Here is a 16,725-nt window from a genome sequence, read left to right on the forward strand (position 1 = left end):
TATCTTCCCATTCTGTCGGTTGCCTTTTAGTTTTGCTGATTGTTTCCTTCGCTGTGCAGAAGGTTTTATTTTGATGAGGTCCCAATAGTTCATTTTTGCTTTTGTTTCCCTTTGCAAGTATCATCTTTTAAAATCACAAAGGACAAAACTGAAAATTATGAATAGATTTTCTTTAAAAAAAATCTACAAATTCTGGATTTTTTTTTTTTTGAAATTCTTAACACAGAAGTAGTCCGAGTTAGAAAGGAGGTATGAGGGACTGGGCAGTATGGAGGCCATCTGGTCCAGGAAGGAATCCTGCTCCGTGAAGGAATCCCTGGGGCTGGTTTTTTAGTTAGTCCTGGCAGTTTCATGTACATAAATAGAACCTAGCTTTCAGCATTTTCTGAAGAATGCTTTAAATATCAAACTTAGAATGTTGGTAAAGTGTGTTGACATAAGCAGCGTTTGATTTTACCAATCTTGTCTAAAATATTTTTATTTTTTTTAAAGTTTATTTATTTATTTTGAGAGAGAACAGGGGAGGGGCAGAGAGACGGAGAGGGAGACTCCCAAGCACTGATAGTGCAGAGCCTGAAGTGGGGCTCGAACTCACAAACCATGAGATCATGGCCTGAGCCAAAACCAGGAGTCAGATGCCTAACCAGTTGAGCCACCCAGGTGTCTCTAGTCTAAAATATTTTTAATACAGGTTTCAGAAGTTAATGATTCTTTTTTTTTTTTTTTTTTTTTAAGGGTAGAATTCCAGGTGGATGTTAGGAAAGGAACATAAAAGCCCCTTCGTTGGAGGATTGCTATGAAATAATCTGATCTTGAAATTTGAAGGAGAGATTTATGTTTCATAAATAAAGGAAATTATATTTCCTTTCATTCTTTCCTTGGAAGTAGAAGTTCACTGATAGAGATCACGGGTGGCATTGCCTGTCTTACTTTTATAGAATTGTGTCCTATTCAGTGATTCATGAAAAGGGCTTTTGCTTTTGGTTGCAGTTTTGGCTTCTGAAGCCATTCACGGGCTTTTCAGGAGTCCTCAAGTGAGCTATTATTCTTGGCTTATATTTTGGTTGTAGAGCCTACAGTGCGGTATGCATTTTATTAATGTGATTTTCTTTTTTTTTTTTTGCAGTGATTATTTATTCAAGTTACTTCTGATTGGCGACTCTGGGGTTGGAAAGTCTTGCCTCCTCCTTAGGTTTGCAGTAAGTTGAAATTGAAATGCCTTTAAAGAAGTATATGCTGTGTTTTCTAGGTAGTCAAAGGATTAAACAATTTTATTCAGAATAAAGTAGTTCTTCCTGAATTTATATATTTGAAAGTCTCCAAGTATACATTCCCAGTGATATGTTGGACTCTTAAGCTCTTGATTTTAAAAGAAATTCAGCAAAGTGTGATTATAAAGTTAGAATGTCTAACGCTCTTGGTAGAGTTCAAATAGTTGGCTTGTGTTTAAGTGACTTGATGAAAAATGAATCTTCAAGTAAAATTTTAGTAGGATAAAAAAAGAAAGAGCAGGGCCTGGTACACTTTTTTTTTTTTTCTTTTTTCTTTTTTTTGACAATGGCATAGTCTGTATGCTGCACTTCACAAACAGATATGTAACTTTGAACCTACTGAATAGAATCCACAGTCTTCCATAGTCTTTATCAACTGCCTTCAAATTTAGCATGTTTTCCTTCTCACTGTCTAGGTCATTGGTTCTCAGAGTATGGTCCAAAGACCCCTGGGGATCATCAAGACTTTCTCAGAGGGTCCATGAGATTAAAACTTTTATCCTAATAATACTAAGCCATTAGTATTTACTAACTAAGTATTTACTTAGTATTAAGACAAAAGACATTTGCCTTTTTCACCGTGTTGACATTTGCTCTGATGATGCAAATGCAGTGGTGGGTAAAACCTCTGGTGCCTTAGCACCACATCAAGGCAGTGCTAAGTGCCAAACTGTACTCTAGTCAAAGTATTTATTTGTATTTACTCATGGGATGGCGGCAGGGGGGTCAGGGGGTGATTTTCACTTAAGAGTGTCTTTGATGAAAACAGTGAAAATGATTAATTTTTAAAAGTCTTGGTCCTTGAGTATTCTTTTTTAAATATTCTGTGTGAAAAAATGAGGAGAACATATAAAGCACTTGAACTGCAGACTGAAGTATGCTGGTTGTCTTGAGGAAAATAAAAACACTTGTATAGTTGTTTGAGTTGTGAGCTGAACTAGCTCCTTTTTTCTTTTTCTTTTCACTTGTTTCTTACTTGAAAGAACAGCTGACAAACTGTAGTTATGTAGAATTTGGTGGTATTGGGCAGACATTTTCTCCAATGTACTGAGACTGTCATTTCAAGGAAAATAACTGATAGCATTTGCTGTATGTAATGAAATTTAAGCTTTCAGGGGAAAATTAGAAATTTAGAAAACTTGAAATTCACTGTGAACTTGACAGCATGTCATACTTGACTTTTCTGATTGACAGTATTAATACCACTTAAAATATATGTTATATATATGTATGTATATATGTATATGTGTATATACATATAAAACAGTTAATGAAACCAAGGAACCAAGCTAAAGAGCCACCTCTGTTTTATTCTAAGGAACTACTAGAATAGAACATAGGTGGCTCTTTATCTTGTGTGAAAATATTTCCTAATATGGAAACAAATCAGGAAAGAAAAGATTATTAATTTGATTGCATTAAAATTAATGTCAAGCACTTAAAAGTGTTAAAAAACCAGTGATACTAGTAAAAAAATATACATGAGGAGGGGACATTCTCAATATATAAAGCAAATGTACATATTAGTATGAAAAGGGTATTTGTCATAATGGGAATATGGGCAAATAACATGAGTGAGCAGTTCACAAAAGAAGAAATAAAAATTGACAAAAGTTCAATTTTATTTGTAGTTAAAGACTTTAAAATTAGGTAGTACTTTTTATTAAATTGGCAAATATTAAAATCAGGAATCATCCATAATAGTAAATCAGTAATCCTGGGTATGTGGGAAGAATCTGGCATCTCTTGATGAAAATTGTTATAGCCTGAGGTGTCTGTTTCAAAGAAAAACTTCTCTGGGATGCCTGTTGATCTAAGCCACAGGTTTCAGTACTACCCACCTACATGGTAGCATTTAAGCATTTAAGAGAATACTGATTCCTGGGCCCCTAGAATAGAGATGAGCTGCAAAACGTATAATAAAGAAATGTACAGGGACACCTGGGCGGCTCAGTTGGTTAAGTATCTGATTGTTGATTTCGGCTCAGGTCATGGTCTCTGCAGTTTGTGAGTTTGAGCTCTGCATTGGACTCTGCACTGACAGTGAGGAGCCTGCTTGGGATTCTCTCTCTGGCCCTCCCCTGCTCTTGCACACTCGCTCACTCTCCAAATAAACTTAAAAAAAAAAATGTATAATAAGCTATGGGAGCACAGAGGGAAGAAACTCTTAAGAATTGGCCAAGGAAGTTGAGGAATGTTTGGACAGTCAGTATTGCCTGAGCTCAGAATTGAAGAATGAATAAAAATTGTAACCCGGGGACTGGGGATTAGGAGGTATGCAGAGAGAGATGTTGAAAATTTGGACAGAAGGAAGAACATGTGCAGTGGCTCAGAGGCATGCAAATAAGGCACATGTAGGGATTTATAAGAATTCTAACAAAGCATTCGTAAGTATTTCCAACAAAGCATCTATCATGTAGGAGTGCTAAGTGAATGTTCATTGCGCTCATTTTGTTCTCTGTCCACTTTCTGTAGTATCTGATATTTATTAGACAATCAATTAAAAACAAATAAGATTTTTAAAACGTTTGTTCATTTTGAGAGAGAGTGCACGAGCTGGGGAGGGACAGAGAGAGGGAAGAGAGAATCCCAAGGAGGCTCCATATTGTCAGTGTGAGCCTGATGTAGGGCTTGATCTCACAAACCGTGCATGGCTAAAAACTGGACATTTTGCGGGGCACCTGGCTGGCTCAGCTTGGTGGAGCATGCAACTCTTGATCTCGGGGTTGTGAGTTGGAGCCCCACACTGGGTGTGGAAATTACTTAAAAATAAAATCTTAAAGAAAAACTGGACATTTTATAAAGTAACAGTGCCATTGTGAGCTTACAAAAATGAATAAATATCCCAGATTGTCTCAGAAATGTGGTGTCACAGTTGGTTTGAATCAGGATTCAAGCATGTTCTATACATTCCATTTGGTTGTTTGCTGCTTCATCTAAGTTGTTCCAACCTCCTTTTTTATTTATGTCTTTTACTTTTTGCAGAACCTGGGTAGTTGTCACATAGATTTTCCAACATTTTAGATTTGTCACTTTGCTTTTTTGTGGTGTCTTAAAACTTGTTCCTTTATCCTTCTTGTTACAGTAATTGGAAGCCCCAGAACCATGCTGTTTTTATGGTAGCTATGAGCCCCATGTAGTCACTTGAATTTAAATTAATTAAATATGCATAAAATTTACAATTCAGTTCCTTGTTCTCCATTAGTTTAGTGGTAACTGTATTGACTAGCAGTTTGTAGAACCTATCCATCATCAAAGAAAGTTCTGTTTGACAGGGCTGCTCTTAATAGATTTAGGCCCATCTTTGTTGGCAGAATACTTCATAGGAGTTACCTTGTGCTTGCTAAGATTATTCAGTGAGTTTAGGTGGTGATAGCTTGATCTCTCCTTTCACATATCTTTTCACAAACATTTTCAGTTAAAGAGAAAAAAAAAAAGTTTTGTTTCCATTCTAAATAAAATGTCATGGCAGATACTTGAGAAAAATAGGTATAATTTTAAAAGTTTATTGAGTTAAACATTGTTCATGCAAAAACTTGTGCATAGGTGTTCATAAAGCAACATTATTCGTAATAGCCAAAATGTGGAAACAACCCACATGTCCATCAACTGATCGATGGATGACAAAATGGCTTATATCCATACAATGAACTATACTCAGCCATAGAAAGGAATAAAGTACTGGTACATGCTGTAACATGAATGAACCTTGAAAACTTTATCCTGAGTGAAGGAAGCTAGACATAAAAAGCCACATATACATGATTCCACTCACATGAATGTCCAGAATACACAAAGCCACAGGGACATAAAGTGGATTAGTAGTGGTTTCTGGGGTCTGGGGGAGAGGAGGAAATGAAGAGTGACTGCTACTGGGACAGGGTTTCCTCTTGGGGTGATAAAAATGTTCCACAATTAAATAGTGGTGATGGTTGCACAAGCTTTTAAAAGTCATAACTAGGAAATAAAATTGACTTCTACAAAAATGGAAGAAGAGAAGGACCTCCTTCCTTTGTGGCGAATGTATTGGATGGAGGGTCACGGAGGGGAATGAGTGTTCTGCTGATTAACAATTAGAAACATCACTTGTAATCATTAAAAATATGAAACCTTTTTCTATATGATGTATGTAAAGAATTTGCAAACAGATGTTTGATAAAATTAAAGAACAGCTGTTAAGAAAATCCTAAGAAGAAACTATTAAATAGTGCGTTGTAATCAGAACGCAAACTGAGTATTGGGATGGAGTAGCTGTTCTCAACATGTTATGCTTTATAAACTTTATCAACTTTATAGATAGAAGTTGAAATTGTATTTTCTTATTTACTTTATTGAACATTAATTTTATTAACTTTTTTTCCCTTTAGGATGATACATATACAGAAAGCTACATCAGCACAATTGGTGTGGATTTCAAAATAAGAACTATAGAGTTAGATGGGAAAACAATCAAGCTTCAAATAGTAAGTCATTTTTAGACTAGAATTGTTTTGGAAATTATTTTGGTAAATTTAGAATGTATTTGTTATGATCTTCAGAATCTCATGTACCTGTGGTAGAGTGGGAGTATCAGAATTGTTTAGGTTAAAAACGTTTTCTCTAAGATTACCTTCCTAATTGAATTTTCTGTTCATAAAGCAGAGAAATACGTTTTAAGTCAGACTTGGTCCTAGTTCTTTTTCTTGTGTTTTTATCAGGGGGCGGGAGGAAGGGGGGTCTAAGTTGAAGTTTACCTTGTCCTAATAGTGAAAGTAGTTTGAGTATTTTCTGATGCCTTACCGTGCTGAATACTGTGGAACATTAAAAGAAACGTAGGAGAGGGTCTTCATATGTGGCTTAGATGAGGAGTTTTATTTAGTTCTTTTGTATTTATTAGTTTATATGTACCGACTCTGTAGAAACAATTTTATTGGAAAGGAACTTAGCTTTTCTAACATGTTTCATAGCTCAGAAAATTAACGCCAAGAGATTTAATGACTTGCCCACAGTTACTGGCAGAACCGAGTGACTCATTGCTCCCTTTTTTCAGTATTTGGTGCCCTTGTGGCATCCTAGTCCGCTCATCCATCCTTCCATCCCCAACCCCGAATTAAAAGTAGGCAGTTGTGGTAGTTCAGTTATATCGGCTTTGTATGGGTCTGGGTACTGCCAGTGTACACATCAGTGGTCTTTAAAAACATTAATTTCTGAGTATCTTTTGGTGTTGGTGTAGAAAACCAGTGACTGCTGCTTTTCTGGATTTGGAGTCAGAAAGAAAACTTGGATTTATTGTCTTCGTTCCGGTATTCACTAGTCAGTCGTGTATTTAACTCACTTCAACCTTTTTCCTGGGACTTCCCTCTTCTATGACCATGATGATACTTGATTTACTAACTCGTAAGGTAGTTGGTGAGAACCAGACCCAGTAGCTCTGTGTATGTGGATACAATAACGTGTGCGAAAGGCCTTTGTAAACTTCTGGGCATTATGTAAATGTTACTGGTGATGTGACATACCCAAATAAATGGATGTTTGATTCCTTGTTTTTTTAGTCGCTCCCTTTTCTTATCTGCCTTTGATAGCAATAGCTTTAAATACTTTCCACCAGTGAACAGATTACCTTCTGTATTGATTTTTCCCATTGTATGTGGAGTGCCAACTTTATACTTCGTAGCACAAAGACTGTTTCAAAAAAGAAGTACTCAAGCCTCTAATCTAATTACTGGTGTGAAATGATTATGTCATGTGTGATCACTGGTCTCGGTAAGCTTTGAATGTCTATTTGTGAAACATTCATTTATTATGACTTTACTGGGCTAGAAGGCATCTTACAGGTCATTCAGTCTTCCTTTCATCTTCAGTAGGAATTTCCTTTTGCTATCTGGTGTCCTTTTTTTTTGAACACTTCTGGGAAGCAGCTAGTTCTGTTTATAAATAACTTCTGATTGTTTCTTTATGTTGAGCTAAAGCCAGTTTCCTTTAATTTCTCTTACTCCTCTGCCTTTTGGAGCTGCCTAAACATGATTAATTTGTTTTCTGTTGGCAACCTGCGCTCTTTAGATTGGTCTTATCACAACCTTCTACCTCTGAAGTCAGTCATTCCTTTCTGGAAGCATGCTTCCAGAACCTTTCACAATTTGGATCACTCTTGCATGATAGAAGTGCCTTTTATTAAGGTATGATTCCTAAAATCAAATATGAGATAAGAGTCTAGCCAGTGTGGGCTACATGGGCTAAGTTTTCTTTTGATTTGGACTCTGAATTTTTTTCCCCCTCTCCTGCACTTCAGGACTCATGCCCTTTCCTCATAATTAATCCATTCAAAAATAGAGACGAGGTTATAGAGATGAAGGAAACAGAGTTCCATAGGAGGAGATTCCATTTCAGTGGGAGAGACAAATATGGAAAAATCGGTTACCCTGTGATTATGAGGGGTTATGAGAATTATATACTAAGGGTGATCAATTAGAGAGGACGGTAGGTACTGTTAGGATGAAAACTCAGGAGTTTTCAGAGTGGCAAGGAGAGCAGAAATTTTACTCTTTGGACGTCATTGCTTCGACAGTCACAGTTATTTGTTAGCATTTATTCAGAAACAGTTGCTTCCTTTTCTTGTCTAACTTTGCTATGTTAGTGGAAGGGCTGGTGGAAAAGGGAGCTAAGATTTTGTTGAGCAGCTTCTATAGTCAGGCTAGGCAGTTTATAAACATCAGTTCATTTAAACCTTTTAGCAGTTCTATAAGGTGATCTGTAGATGAGGAAACTGTTAAGTGACTCTCCCTAGTGTTAAATAACCAGGAACCTAGATTGGAAGTCAGGTTGGTGTGACTCCAAAGTTCTTGTTTCTCCGTGGATATCTTGAAAGACTTTGAGGCTCCTTACTTGCACAGCATATCTAAATAGTCTTCTGCACGCTCCAGCTTAGTACTTTGGACAAAAAAGGTAATGAAGCTGTGGTGACTTTTTTTGGTTTGCCTTAGATTAACAGTTTTAACATCTTTTTTTTTTTTTTTCTTTTTATTACTGGAGCATGCTAAAGTAAATTACAGACGACATATTTTACTCCAAAAATACTTGAGTATGCATCTCTGTTTTACTATTTTCACCACTTTCACATCTAACAAAATTGACACTACTGCCATAATATTCTCTTAATATCCGAGCTGTATTCACATTTCCCCAAAATTGTAACTTGTTTTCAACAGCCCTATTTGGGCTGGCTCTTTAAAAAAGCAAGTGATTTCACTGAGTGCTCCTGAACCTTTAGTTTTGCCATTTAAGACACTAATGGAGATTAGTGTATAATTCATGAGCTATATAATCCAAAACTTTACAATTCCCTCCCTTAATTTAAAGGCTGTTGCATGTTAATCTCCACTTGCTTTAGGCATCAAGTCTGTTTTTGGGTTTTTGTTTTCAATGGCAACAATTCCCATTTTGCTATTTCCCCATCAGTCAAGGTGTTATTTTTACCAGGTGCTTTTAGTGGGGTAGGTAGCTATTCTGATTACACACATATTTTAAGAAGATGTCATTGACTAGGAGCAATTCACACCAACTTACTGTTTTTCTTAAAACCAAGGCTTTTAAAATCTAACCATTGAGTTTGCCTCTTGATATTTTTAACAATTAGTCTTTTAAACCCAGAATCTTAATGTAACAACATAAGCATTTGTTTTCATTGTTTGAGTCTATATGGTTGAAGTGTGGCAAATGGCTCTTAAAATGAGTTTTCTAAAAGTATTTAGAATCATCTTCTTTACATTGTTTTTCCCAGGACTGAGATAGTATCTTCCTGAGATGGTTAAAGTGCTATTGTGACTAGTAGTTATCTGAATTAGGTCCTTTCAGTGCTTTTCCATGAAGGTAAAATGTCCTAACAAGTGATTTTGTCTTATTTGTGAGAGTATACTGTTCAAGGGGTGTTAGGCTACTAGCTTTCTTAATCAGGTCAACCTGTCCGCCTTCATACTAAATGCCTTGCACAGTGCTAAGGCTGTAGGAAGGAATATCAAGAGAATGACATACAGTCTGTGACTCAAAGAACTCATCTGGAGCATTACCACAAGCTGAAGTATTGGCACAACCTTTTCATCCTGAACCTTCAGGTATTTGGCAATTACCATGCAATCTAGTAGTGTGAGCATTGAGGGTTAACGTTCCCATGTCAAATCTTGATAATCTCCAAAGCTGCGTAAACAAAACTGTTCTCCTTCCTGCCCTTTCCCCCACCTCTTATTTAATGGAACTGTTTGGATTTCTTGATTGTTTTATAATAGTGGGACACAGCAGGCCAAGAAAGATTCCGAACAATCACCTCCAGTTATTACAGAGGAGCCCATGGCATCATAGTTGTGTATGATGTGACAGATCAGGTAAGTTCCAGGAGGAAGTCGTGTTACAGTGACAAAGTAGGAGGTTACTATTGGATAAATACCAGATTCTTTTACTTCGTGTATTTGGCATCAGTATTATTTATAGGGCAGAATACTTTGTCCACTCCCAAATAAATGAGTCACATAAAAAACATTTATTTTAGAGGCACCTGGGTAGCTTGGTTGGTTGAGTGTCCGACTTTAGCTCAGATCATAATCTCACAGTTCATGAGCTCGAGCCCCACAGGCTCGCTCTCAGCTGTCAGTGTGCAGCCTGCTTTGGATCTTCTGTCGCCCCTTCCCCTCCTCTCTTTCCCTCTCTCAAAAATAAAATAAACATTAAAAAATACGTATTTTAAAGCAGTACTTTAAAAAAGAACAACAGGTATATTGTTACTTTTCTCCCCTCTGTTATACTAATAAATTGACCAACCGAAATTTTGTATTTTCCTTTAGCAAATAGAAAACTTAGTAATTGGTTTTACATTTGCTTGCAAGGGACTCTGCTTATATTTATTATGGACTAATAACTGATCATTCTGACAAGAGTTCATAGGGAGCTGTGGATTGTTTGGTGTATACTGTGTTCTTGGTTTTAGCAATTACTAATTACTAATTACTTAGCAGCAATTTGCTAGTAATTTAGACGTCTCAGAGTTGCCAAAAGCAAGATTAGAGATCTCTGCGTCTGCAGGATGTGGTTCAGAAATAGGATGAGCTAGAGGACGATTCTTTTAAGAGGACCATGAGGATCTAAAAATTAGCTGTTACAAGAAGGTAGGAAGGAGGGTGTAGAGAAGGTGTGAATAATGTGGTCTGAGGGCCATCATTGTTCTTTTGATCAAAAAGAAAATTTCAGGGTCTTTTTTTCCTATCAAAGTATGAAAAATAAACTTTGAAAATTAGGATTTGTTTTTCTTACGTCAAATGTTAAGTCTCATCTCAACTATGAAATCATAGCTAATTAGGAGATAACTAGAATCATAGACTTTATAGAGTCCATGCCATTAGAAATATTGGGGGAGTAGTATCAACAGGAAAACAAAGAAGTGCTAATTAAAAATGTCTCTAGTCATTACCATGAAATACTTAAATAAGAAAATCTCCTTCCCCTAAATAGGTTTGTGGGAAAGGAAACAAGCATCTTTACCTTGGACTCATTTATTTAATAATACCTTTTGACATCTCTAGTATTAACACTTTAGGTAGGCTCTCTTGTTCATAAACTAAAATTTGATCAAATGTCAAAACACAAGATTTTGTAGGTGCTTTTAAGTTGTTTATTCCAAAACAGATCTGACTGTAGTTTAATGATGAACTGTATTTCCCTCCTTTAAGCTTTCACATTCTAATGTCTTATGCATATATGTATAGTCATTGTAATATATCACTTCACTTTCTTCCCAGCACTTTAGTTACTGTTTTGTAGCTAGACTTGTCTACTTCTCAGGCCGGGAAAGACACTTCTGTTTTTACGTGCTTATTTAGAGCAGTTGTGTCCAGACTGTATGATCATTCTTAAAAATGTCTGTCTTCTTAGGAGTCCTTCAATAATGTTAAACAGTGGCTGCAGGAAATAGACCGTTATGCCAGTGAAAACGTCAACAAGTTGTTGGTAGGGAACAAATGCGATCTGACCACAAAGAAAGTAGTAGACTACACAACAGCAAAGGTATGTTTCAAGTTTGGTTTTTCAAACTGCATTTGAAGGTGTTCAGTTTGAATTATTTATGTATGGGTATGGAGTCCCACAACAGCCACAACCATTTACCGCTTTTAAAATACATGCACTGGAGAGGCATCTATCTGGTGGCTCAGTCGGTTAAGCACCCAACTCTTGATTTCTGCTCAGGTCGTGATCTCATGTTTTGTGAAATTGAGCCCCGTGTCAGGCTCTGCACTGATAGCGCAGAACCTGCTTGGGATTCTCTTTGTCCTCCTCTCGGTCTGCCCCTGCCACACTTGCCTTCTCTCAAAGTAAATAAAAACTTTAAAAAAATAATACGTGCAGTAGCATATGCTGATAATGGCAGTTCGCGTAGTGTCTTTTCGATTCAGCAAACTTAGTCCTTCCTTCACTCCCCGTTTCAGATGACAGAAATGCACTAAGTGGAAGAAACTTTGTGTTAATTAAACCTTACTATTCTCTTAGGAATTTGCAGATTCCCTTGGAATTCCATTTTTGGAAACCAGTGCTAAGAATGCAACGAATGTAGAACAGTCTTTCATGACGATGGCAGCTGAGATTAAAAAGCGAATGGGTCCTGGAGCGACAGCTGGTGGTGCAGAGAAGTCCAATGTTAAAATTCAGAGCACTCCGGTCAAGCAGTCAGGTGGAGGTTGCTGCTAAAATTTGCCTCCGCCCTTCTCTCACAGCAATGAATTTGCAATCTGAACCCAAGTGAAAAAAACAAAATTGCCTGAATTGTACTGTATGTAGCTGCACTACAACAGATTCTTACCGTCTCCACAAAGGTCAGAGATTGTAAATGGTCAATACTGACTTTTTTTTTATTCCCTTGACTCAAGACAGCTAACTTCATTTTCAGAACTGTTTTAAACCTTTGTGTGCTGGTTTATAAAATAATGTGTGTAATCCTTGTTGCTTTCCTGATACCAGACTGTTTCCCGTGGTTGGTTAGAATATATTTTGTTTTGATGTTTATATTGGCATGTTTAGATGTCAGGTTTAGTCTTCTGAAGATGAAGTTCAGCCATTTTGTATCAAACAGCACAACCAGTGTCTGTCACTTTCCATGCATAAAGTTTAGTGAGATGTTATATGTAAGATCTGATTTGCTAGTTTTTCCTTGTAGAGTTATAAACGGAAAGATTACACTATCTGATTAATAGTTTCTTCATACTCTGCATATAATTTGTGGCTGCAGAATATTGTAATTTGTTGCACACTATGTAACAAAACAACTGAAGATATGTTTAATAAATATTGTACTTATTGGAAGTAATATCAAACTGTATGGTGATAAGTATTGTTTTAATTCTTATGGTTAAAGGGAAATAGAGCCTTGCATTATACTCAAAACAGCCATTTGTGTGTGCAACCAGGGCACTGTAGACCTATCTTAGAGCAGCATCCAATATGCTTTTCAGATAATATATCCAGTAAATGACCTAGGGAGGCTTCTGTGCTGTATAGGGATTTAACCAGGCTTAGTGGTTCAGGGAGACTAAATTATATGGAAAACAAGTTTAGAATGTATGCTATCTAGTCTCTTATCTCTGATCCTTCTCAAAAACCATTTGAAACGGCTTCATCGATCAACATTTTTGTTAATTCTTCTGCGGTAGAGGTGAAAAGCAGCACATTTTTCCTAACTGGCAAGTGATCAGACTAATGTTGTGTGCTGATACTGTTTCTTCAGTGCTCTGAGTCAGATGTCAACTATCTTATCCTCCACAACTGTATAATTTAGGTTGGAGGAGAGTTAAAGCATTAAAGTAGAAAGCAGGAAATTTACTATTGATTGCCCTAATTTTAGGAATCATATCCCTAAAAATTAACCAAGAACACAAATGCAGGGTGGGAATGATAAATGAAAACAATGTATTTATTTCAGTGGAATTTTGCACATGTGAAAAATTTTGTTAAAGAGCCTAAGGTTTGTTTTTATTGTGGGAAACAAAAATCTTTTGCTAACGATGGCATTTTGAGGTGGTAAAGTCAGAGATGGTTTCCTTGGGGTTGAAATAGCAGCCAAAACATTCTTAGGCGCTTGGGATGTGGCTGTTGGCAACACATTTTACGGTGGGATCTTTAATCCAGTGATAAAATTTTAACTAAAAACAAGCCAAAAATGATAGGTTTCTTTATTTTCACTGAACAGGCAATTGAAATACATGGTACAAAAATAAGTGGTAAGATTATTGTAAAATGAAATGGACAGAATATTCAATTTAATTTTCCATCTGAGAATTTCACAATAAAATCATAGTTTACTTTGTATTATAGATGTGCTTGTTGGATCTATTCATCCTCGCATAAGGCAACTGAAAAATCCCTCAAGTTACCAACAGTTATGTGGGTGAAGTTGTGTTTTTTTCGGAAGTTTGTTTTTTGCCTTACTGATACCGTATAGAGGGGGAAAGAATTCAGAAGCTATTTCCTAAAACAGATGAATAATACAAACGTTAGTGTGATGCTGTGCACTTCAGTTTATACAGCAAGCTGTTCCAACTGTCAGCTTACTGGTGAGCTAGCAAGAAACATTACATGAACTTATTTTAAGATGTAAGCATATTTACATACTTATTTAGGTCTGAAAATCTAGTGTTCTTTCCCCCACAGCAGTCAAGACTGGGCTTCCCGCAAGATGTCTCCGAGTACAAACGCTTCAAGTAATAATTTGTTCATTTAATAAGGGGAATTCCCACTTGTCATATTTTAATGTCAGTGGCTTCCATGAATCAGCTATGGGAATAAGGGAAGTGTTCTAAGCCTGATGGGTTACAATCTCTGGGAAGTCCTTGCAGAACGATAGCTATTCTGGCCTGAGCAAAATGTCCCGTTCTTTGACTTGCGACTGAAATTGCCTTTAGCATGCATGCTGCCACTGCAGCATCTTTTAGGTCAACCCTACTTTATGTCCCCAGTTAAGCTGAAAAACAGCCCTGTATTGATACTGTCTCCTATCTGCAGATGAGCCTAGCCACGGAGCTGCAACACGAACCCAGGGCTCGAAACCGCCAGTCCAGCTCTTAGTACTACCACTTCCCCGTGGACTTCAATTCTACTGATTTAAAGGGACTACTAGGAAAGTTTACGACAGGTAACTATGGCTGTGTCAGTGCAAGCTAATGCTGTCCTTCAGGCTCATGTGTACCAACTGCAGTCGGTGCAGTGGCCAGCCGGGCTCTCTGCGAGTCTGACCCCGCCACGTTTGCCCATGGAAATGCTGCTGGCAGCACCTTCCTGGGACGAAACGATTTCAACCTGAGTCTTCAAGGTGGTCTTAAACTGCTTATAAGCACTGCTAAAGATATAATTAACGGTTCTGTTGATACTCTTCAGTGGCATTCATAGCTAGGTCCCGAGTGTCTTCAGTCACACCTTATTTCAAAGGAGATAAACAAAAGTCTCTTAGATCCTATTTCTAAGTAAAGTAATACTTTCCTGGGAAATGGGTTATTCCAAAATAAAATACTCTGAAAATTCCTATCAGGTGAAGCTGGTAATTATTAGGCTGGATGGGAACAGAATGGCATACTCGGCATTCAGTTGCTGTATCATTGGCCAGTCTGTTTCTGTAGGGTTGTCATCTTAGGTTTTTTGGTGAACCTAATAGAAACTGTCTCTCATATACTAGCAAATAAGTGGGTTTAACGCCTCAGGGCTACCCCGTAACACTCAGTAGAAAGGCACGTACCAATTTATAGCCACAAAGAGAAGAGAAAATAGATCAATTCAAGAACAGAGGCCATTAGGGGCACCTGGTTTGGCTCAGTTCATGAGATCAAGGCCCACGTCCGGCTCTGACAGTGCGGAGCTTGCTTGGGATTCTCTCTCTGCACCTCCCCCGCTCGTGCACATATACTCGGTCCTTCTCTCAAAAATAAATAAACATTAAAAAAAATTAAAAGAACAAAGGCCATTAGACGTATCTGTCGTTCCTAAGGAAATTTTACATATAGAATTATTTGCTCTGGAGGGATTTTATCTTCTTAAATCTCACTATGGAACCAAGATTAAAGGCCTGAATTTCTTTTAAAGAAGGTAATTTTGTATTAAATGTTCTCTTCTGAGGAGTATCAGAAATCTCGTGAGAATAATTGTTCTAATGTCACCTTTAGATTTAAAATGATCTGTGCATTTTTTATAAACATAAGCTCTTCCTTTCTTAAAGAACCCTCCTCAAATGAGAATCTGGAAGGAGTTTGAAAAAAGATGTTGAAGTGCAAAAAATCCTTTCCATAAGTCCTAGCACACCATAATGCTACAGATACGTGGGCGGGGGACGACATGCTTTCTTCCGTGTTCATTCATGGCACAAGAGAAATGTTTTAAAGGTTGTTTTTTGTTTTGTTTTGATTTTTTGCAGAATTGGTTACCAGCAATAGCTGATCGTTTTGCTTTAAAAAGCTTTACAATTGATGCTTTAAATGGTTGATCCATAGATTTCTTTTTTTCCCTATCAAGTTATGTATCATGCAACCAAACATTTCCCTTTTTTCCTTCCCTAGTGACCGCACGCCCTCTTCTTCCCTGATCTTGGACTGCTCTTCCAAGACAGAGTAGGAATGCGTGGATAGACGCGTCCTCCTAGAGGTGCCCTTTAGGTGTGGATAATCAGGTCCATAGTCTTGCAAAGCTCAGTAGCAGTTCCCTATGTCTGACACGTTTTCCTTTAAGATCTTAGGCAGGCAGACGGAGCATTACTAAGCCCCTAAGATAACTTAAAAGGTGTCCTAACAACCCAAAATAATTTGAGAACTATTGATTTGGAGACTTAAAGTCTCTTCTAAAATCTTCAAGGGGGATTTATAAACCTAAGCTTATGAAAAGACTCAAGTTCCTGGCCAACCATTCAGTTTTTTCAGTCTCCTGGGTCTTCTGGTATGCCTGAGAATTCCATGTATTTGGTACCTTCTCTCTCAAACGAACCTTCTTTAAATGACCTTTATAGCAGGTAGACTATTTTAGGAGCTCTGCTGTTTTTAGCTGGATTGAAGGGGATGATAGGCCTGTAAGCCTTATTAGCATTATTTTATCAAAAACTGCAAAGCCACATGCTTTTGTTGAGAAGCACCAAAAGGAAAACCTTAGTTTGGAAGGATTCATTTTAAATAAAGATAGGAACTCAATAGCCCTTACTTCAGGGAAGAGAAAGGCATTTTAAAACTAGTTACATTAGAGTTAAGTTCCCCCTGTGATTTCAGTGTTATAAATGGCTCTCACAAGGGCTTCCTGAAAGCTTCCCACCAGCCAGGTTTTAGCCGACAGATTACATCTCTGCCTTAGAAGATGCCTGAAAGAGAAAGAGAAACATTTTTACAGGCAGAATGCAGCAGAGGAAGAAAGGACACCCGCAGGCACTGTGTTCATTTTAGAACTACAATGACTGTTGCTCAGATTTCCTTGATGC

The 16,725-nt window shown here is 37.3% G+C and overlaps 2 protein-coding genes across 5 annotated transcripts in view; one reads left to right on the top strand and one right to left on the bottom strand.

The window, feature by feature from the left end:
- Positions 1 to 13,594, top strand: part of RAB1A (RAB1A, member RAS oncogene family) — a 31,471-nt gene extending 17,877 nt beyond the window's left edge. Inside the window, exons 2-6 of the mRNA XM_025932222.2 lie at positions 1,127 to 1,199; positions 5,639 to 5,734; positions 9,530 to 9,625; positions 11,166 to 11,297; positions 11,778 to 13,594. Of these exons, the coding sequence (XP_025788007.1) occupies positions 1,127 to 1,199; positions 5,639 to 5,734; positions 9,530 to 9,625; positions 11,166 to 11,297; positions 11,778 to 11,975 (595 nt within the window). The 3' untranslated portion in view covers positions 11,976 to 13,594. The remainder of the gene's footprint in view (positions 1 to 1,126; positions 1,200 to 5,638; positions 5,735 to 9,529; positions 9,626 to 11,165; positions 11,298 to 11,777) is intronic.
- Positions 4,762 to 16,725, bottom strand: part of CEP68 (centrosomal protein 68) — a 34,951-nt gene continuing 22,987 nt past the window's right edge. For 3 of the 4 annotated variants that reach the window (XR_015249165.1, XR_015249164.1, XR_015249163.1), the window contains 2 exons: positions 14,753 to 16,608; positions 13,438 to 14,720 (listed from right to left, as the gene is read on the bottom strand). Coding sequence is in view for 1 of the 4 variants with exons in the window: in XM_025932508.2 (XP_025788293.1) it covers positions 16,585 to 16,608 (24 nt within the window). In the remaining 3 variants the exon portion in view is untranslated. Of the gene's footprint in view, positions 11,731 to 13,437; positions 14,721 to 14,752; positions 16,609 to 16,725 lie in introns of those variants that run through there. The other variant, XM_025932508.2, reaches the window with a different exon arrangement.

Source organism: Puma concolor, chromosome A3 (genome assembly GCF_028749965.1).
Source record: "Puma concolor isolate L17-30 chromosome A3, mPumCon1.1.hap2, whole genome shotgun sequence".
Classification (NCBI taxonomy): domain Eukaryota; kingdom Metazoa; phylum Chordata; class Mammalia; order Carnivora; family Felidae; genus Puma; species Puma concolor.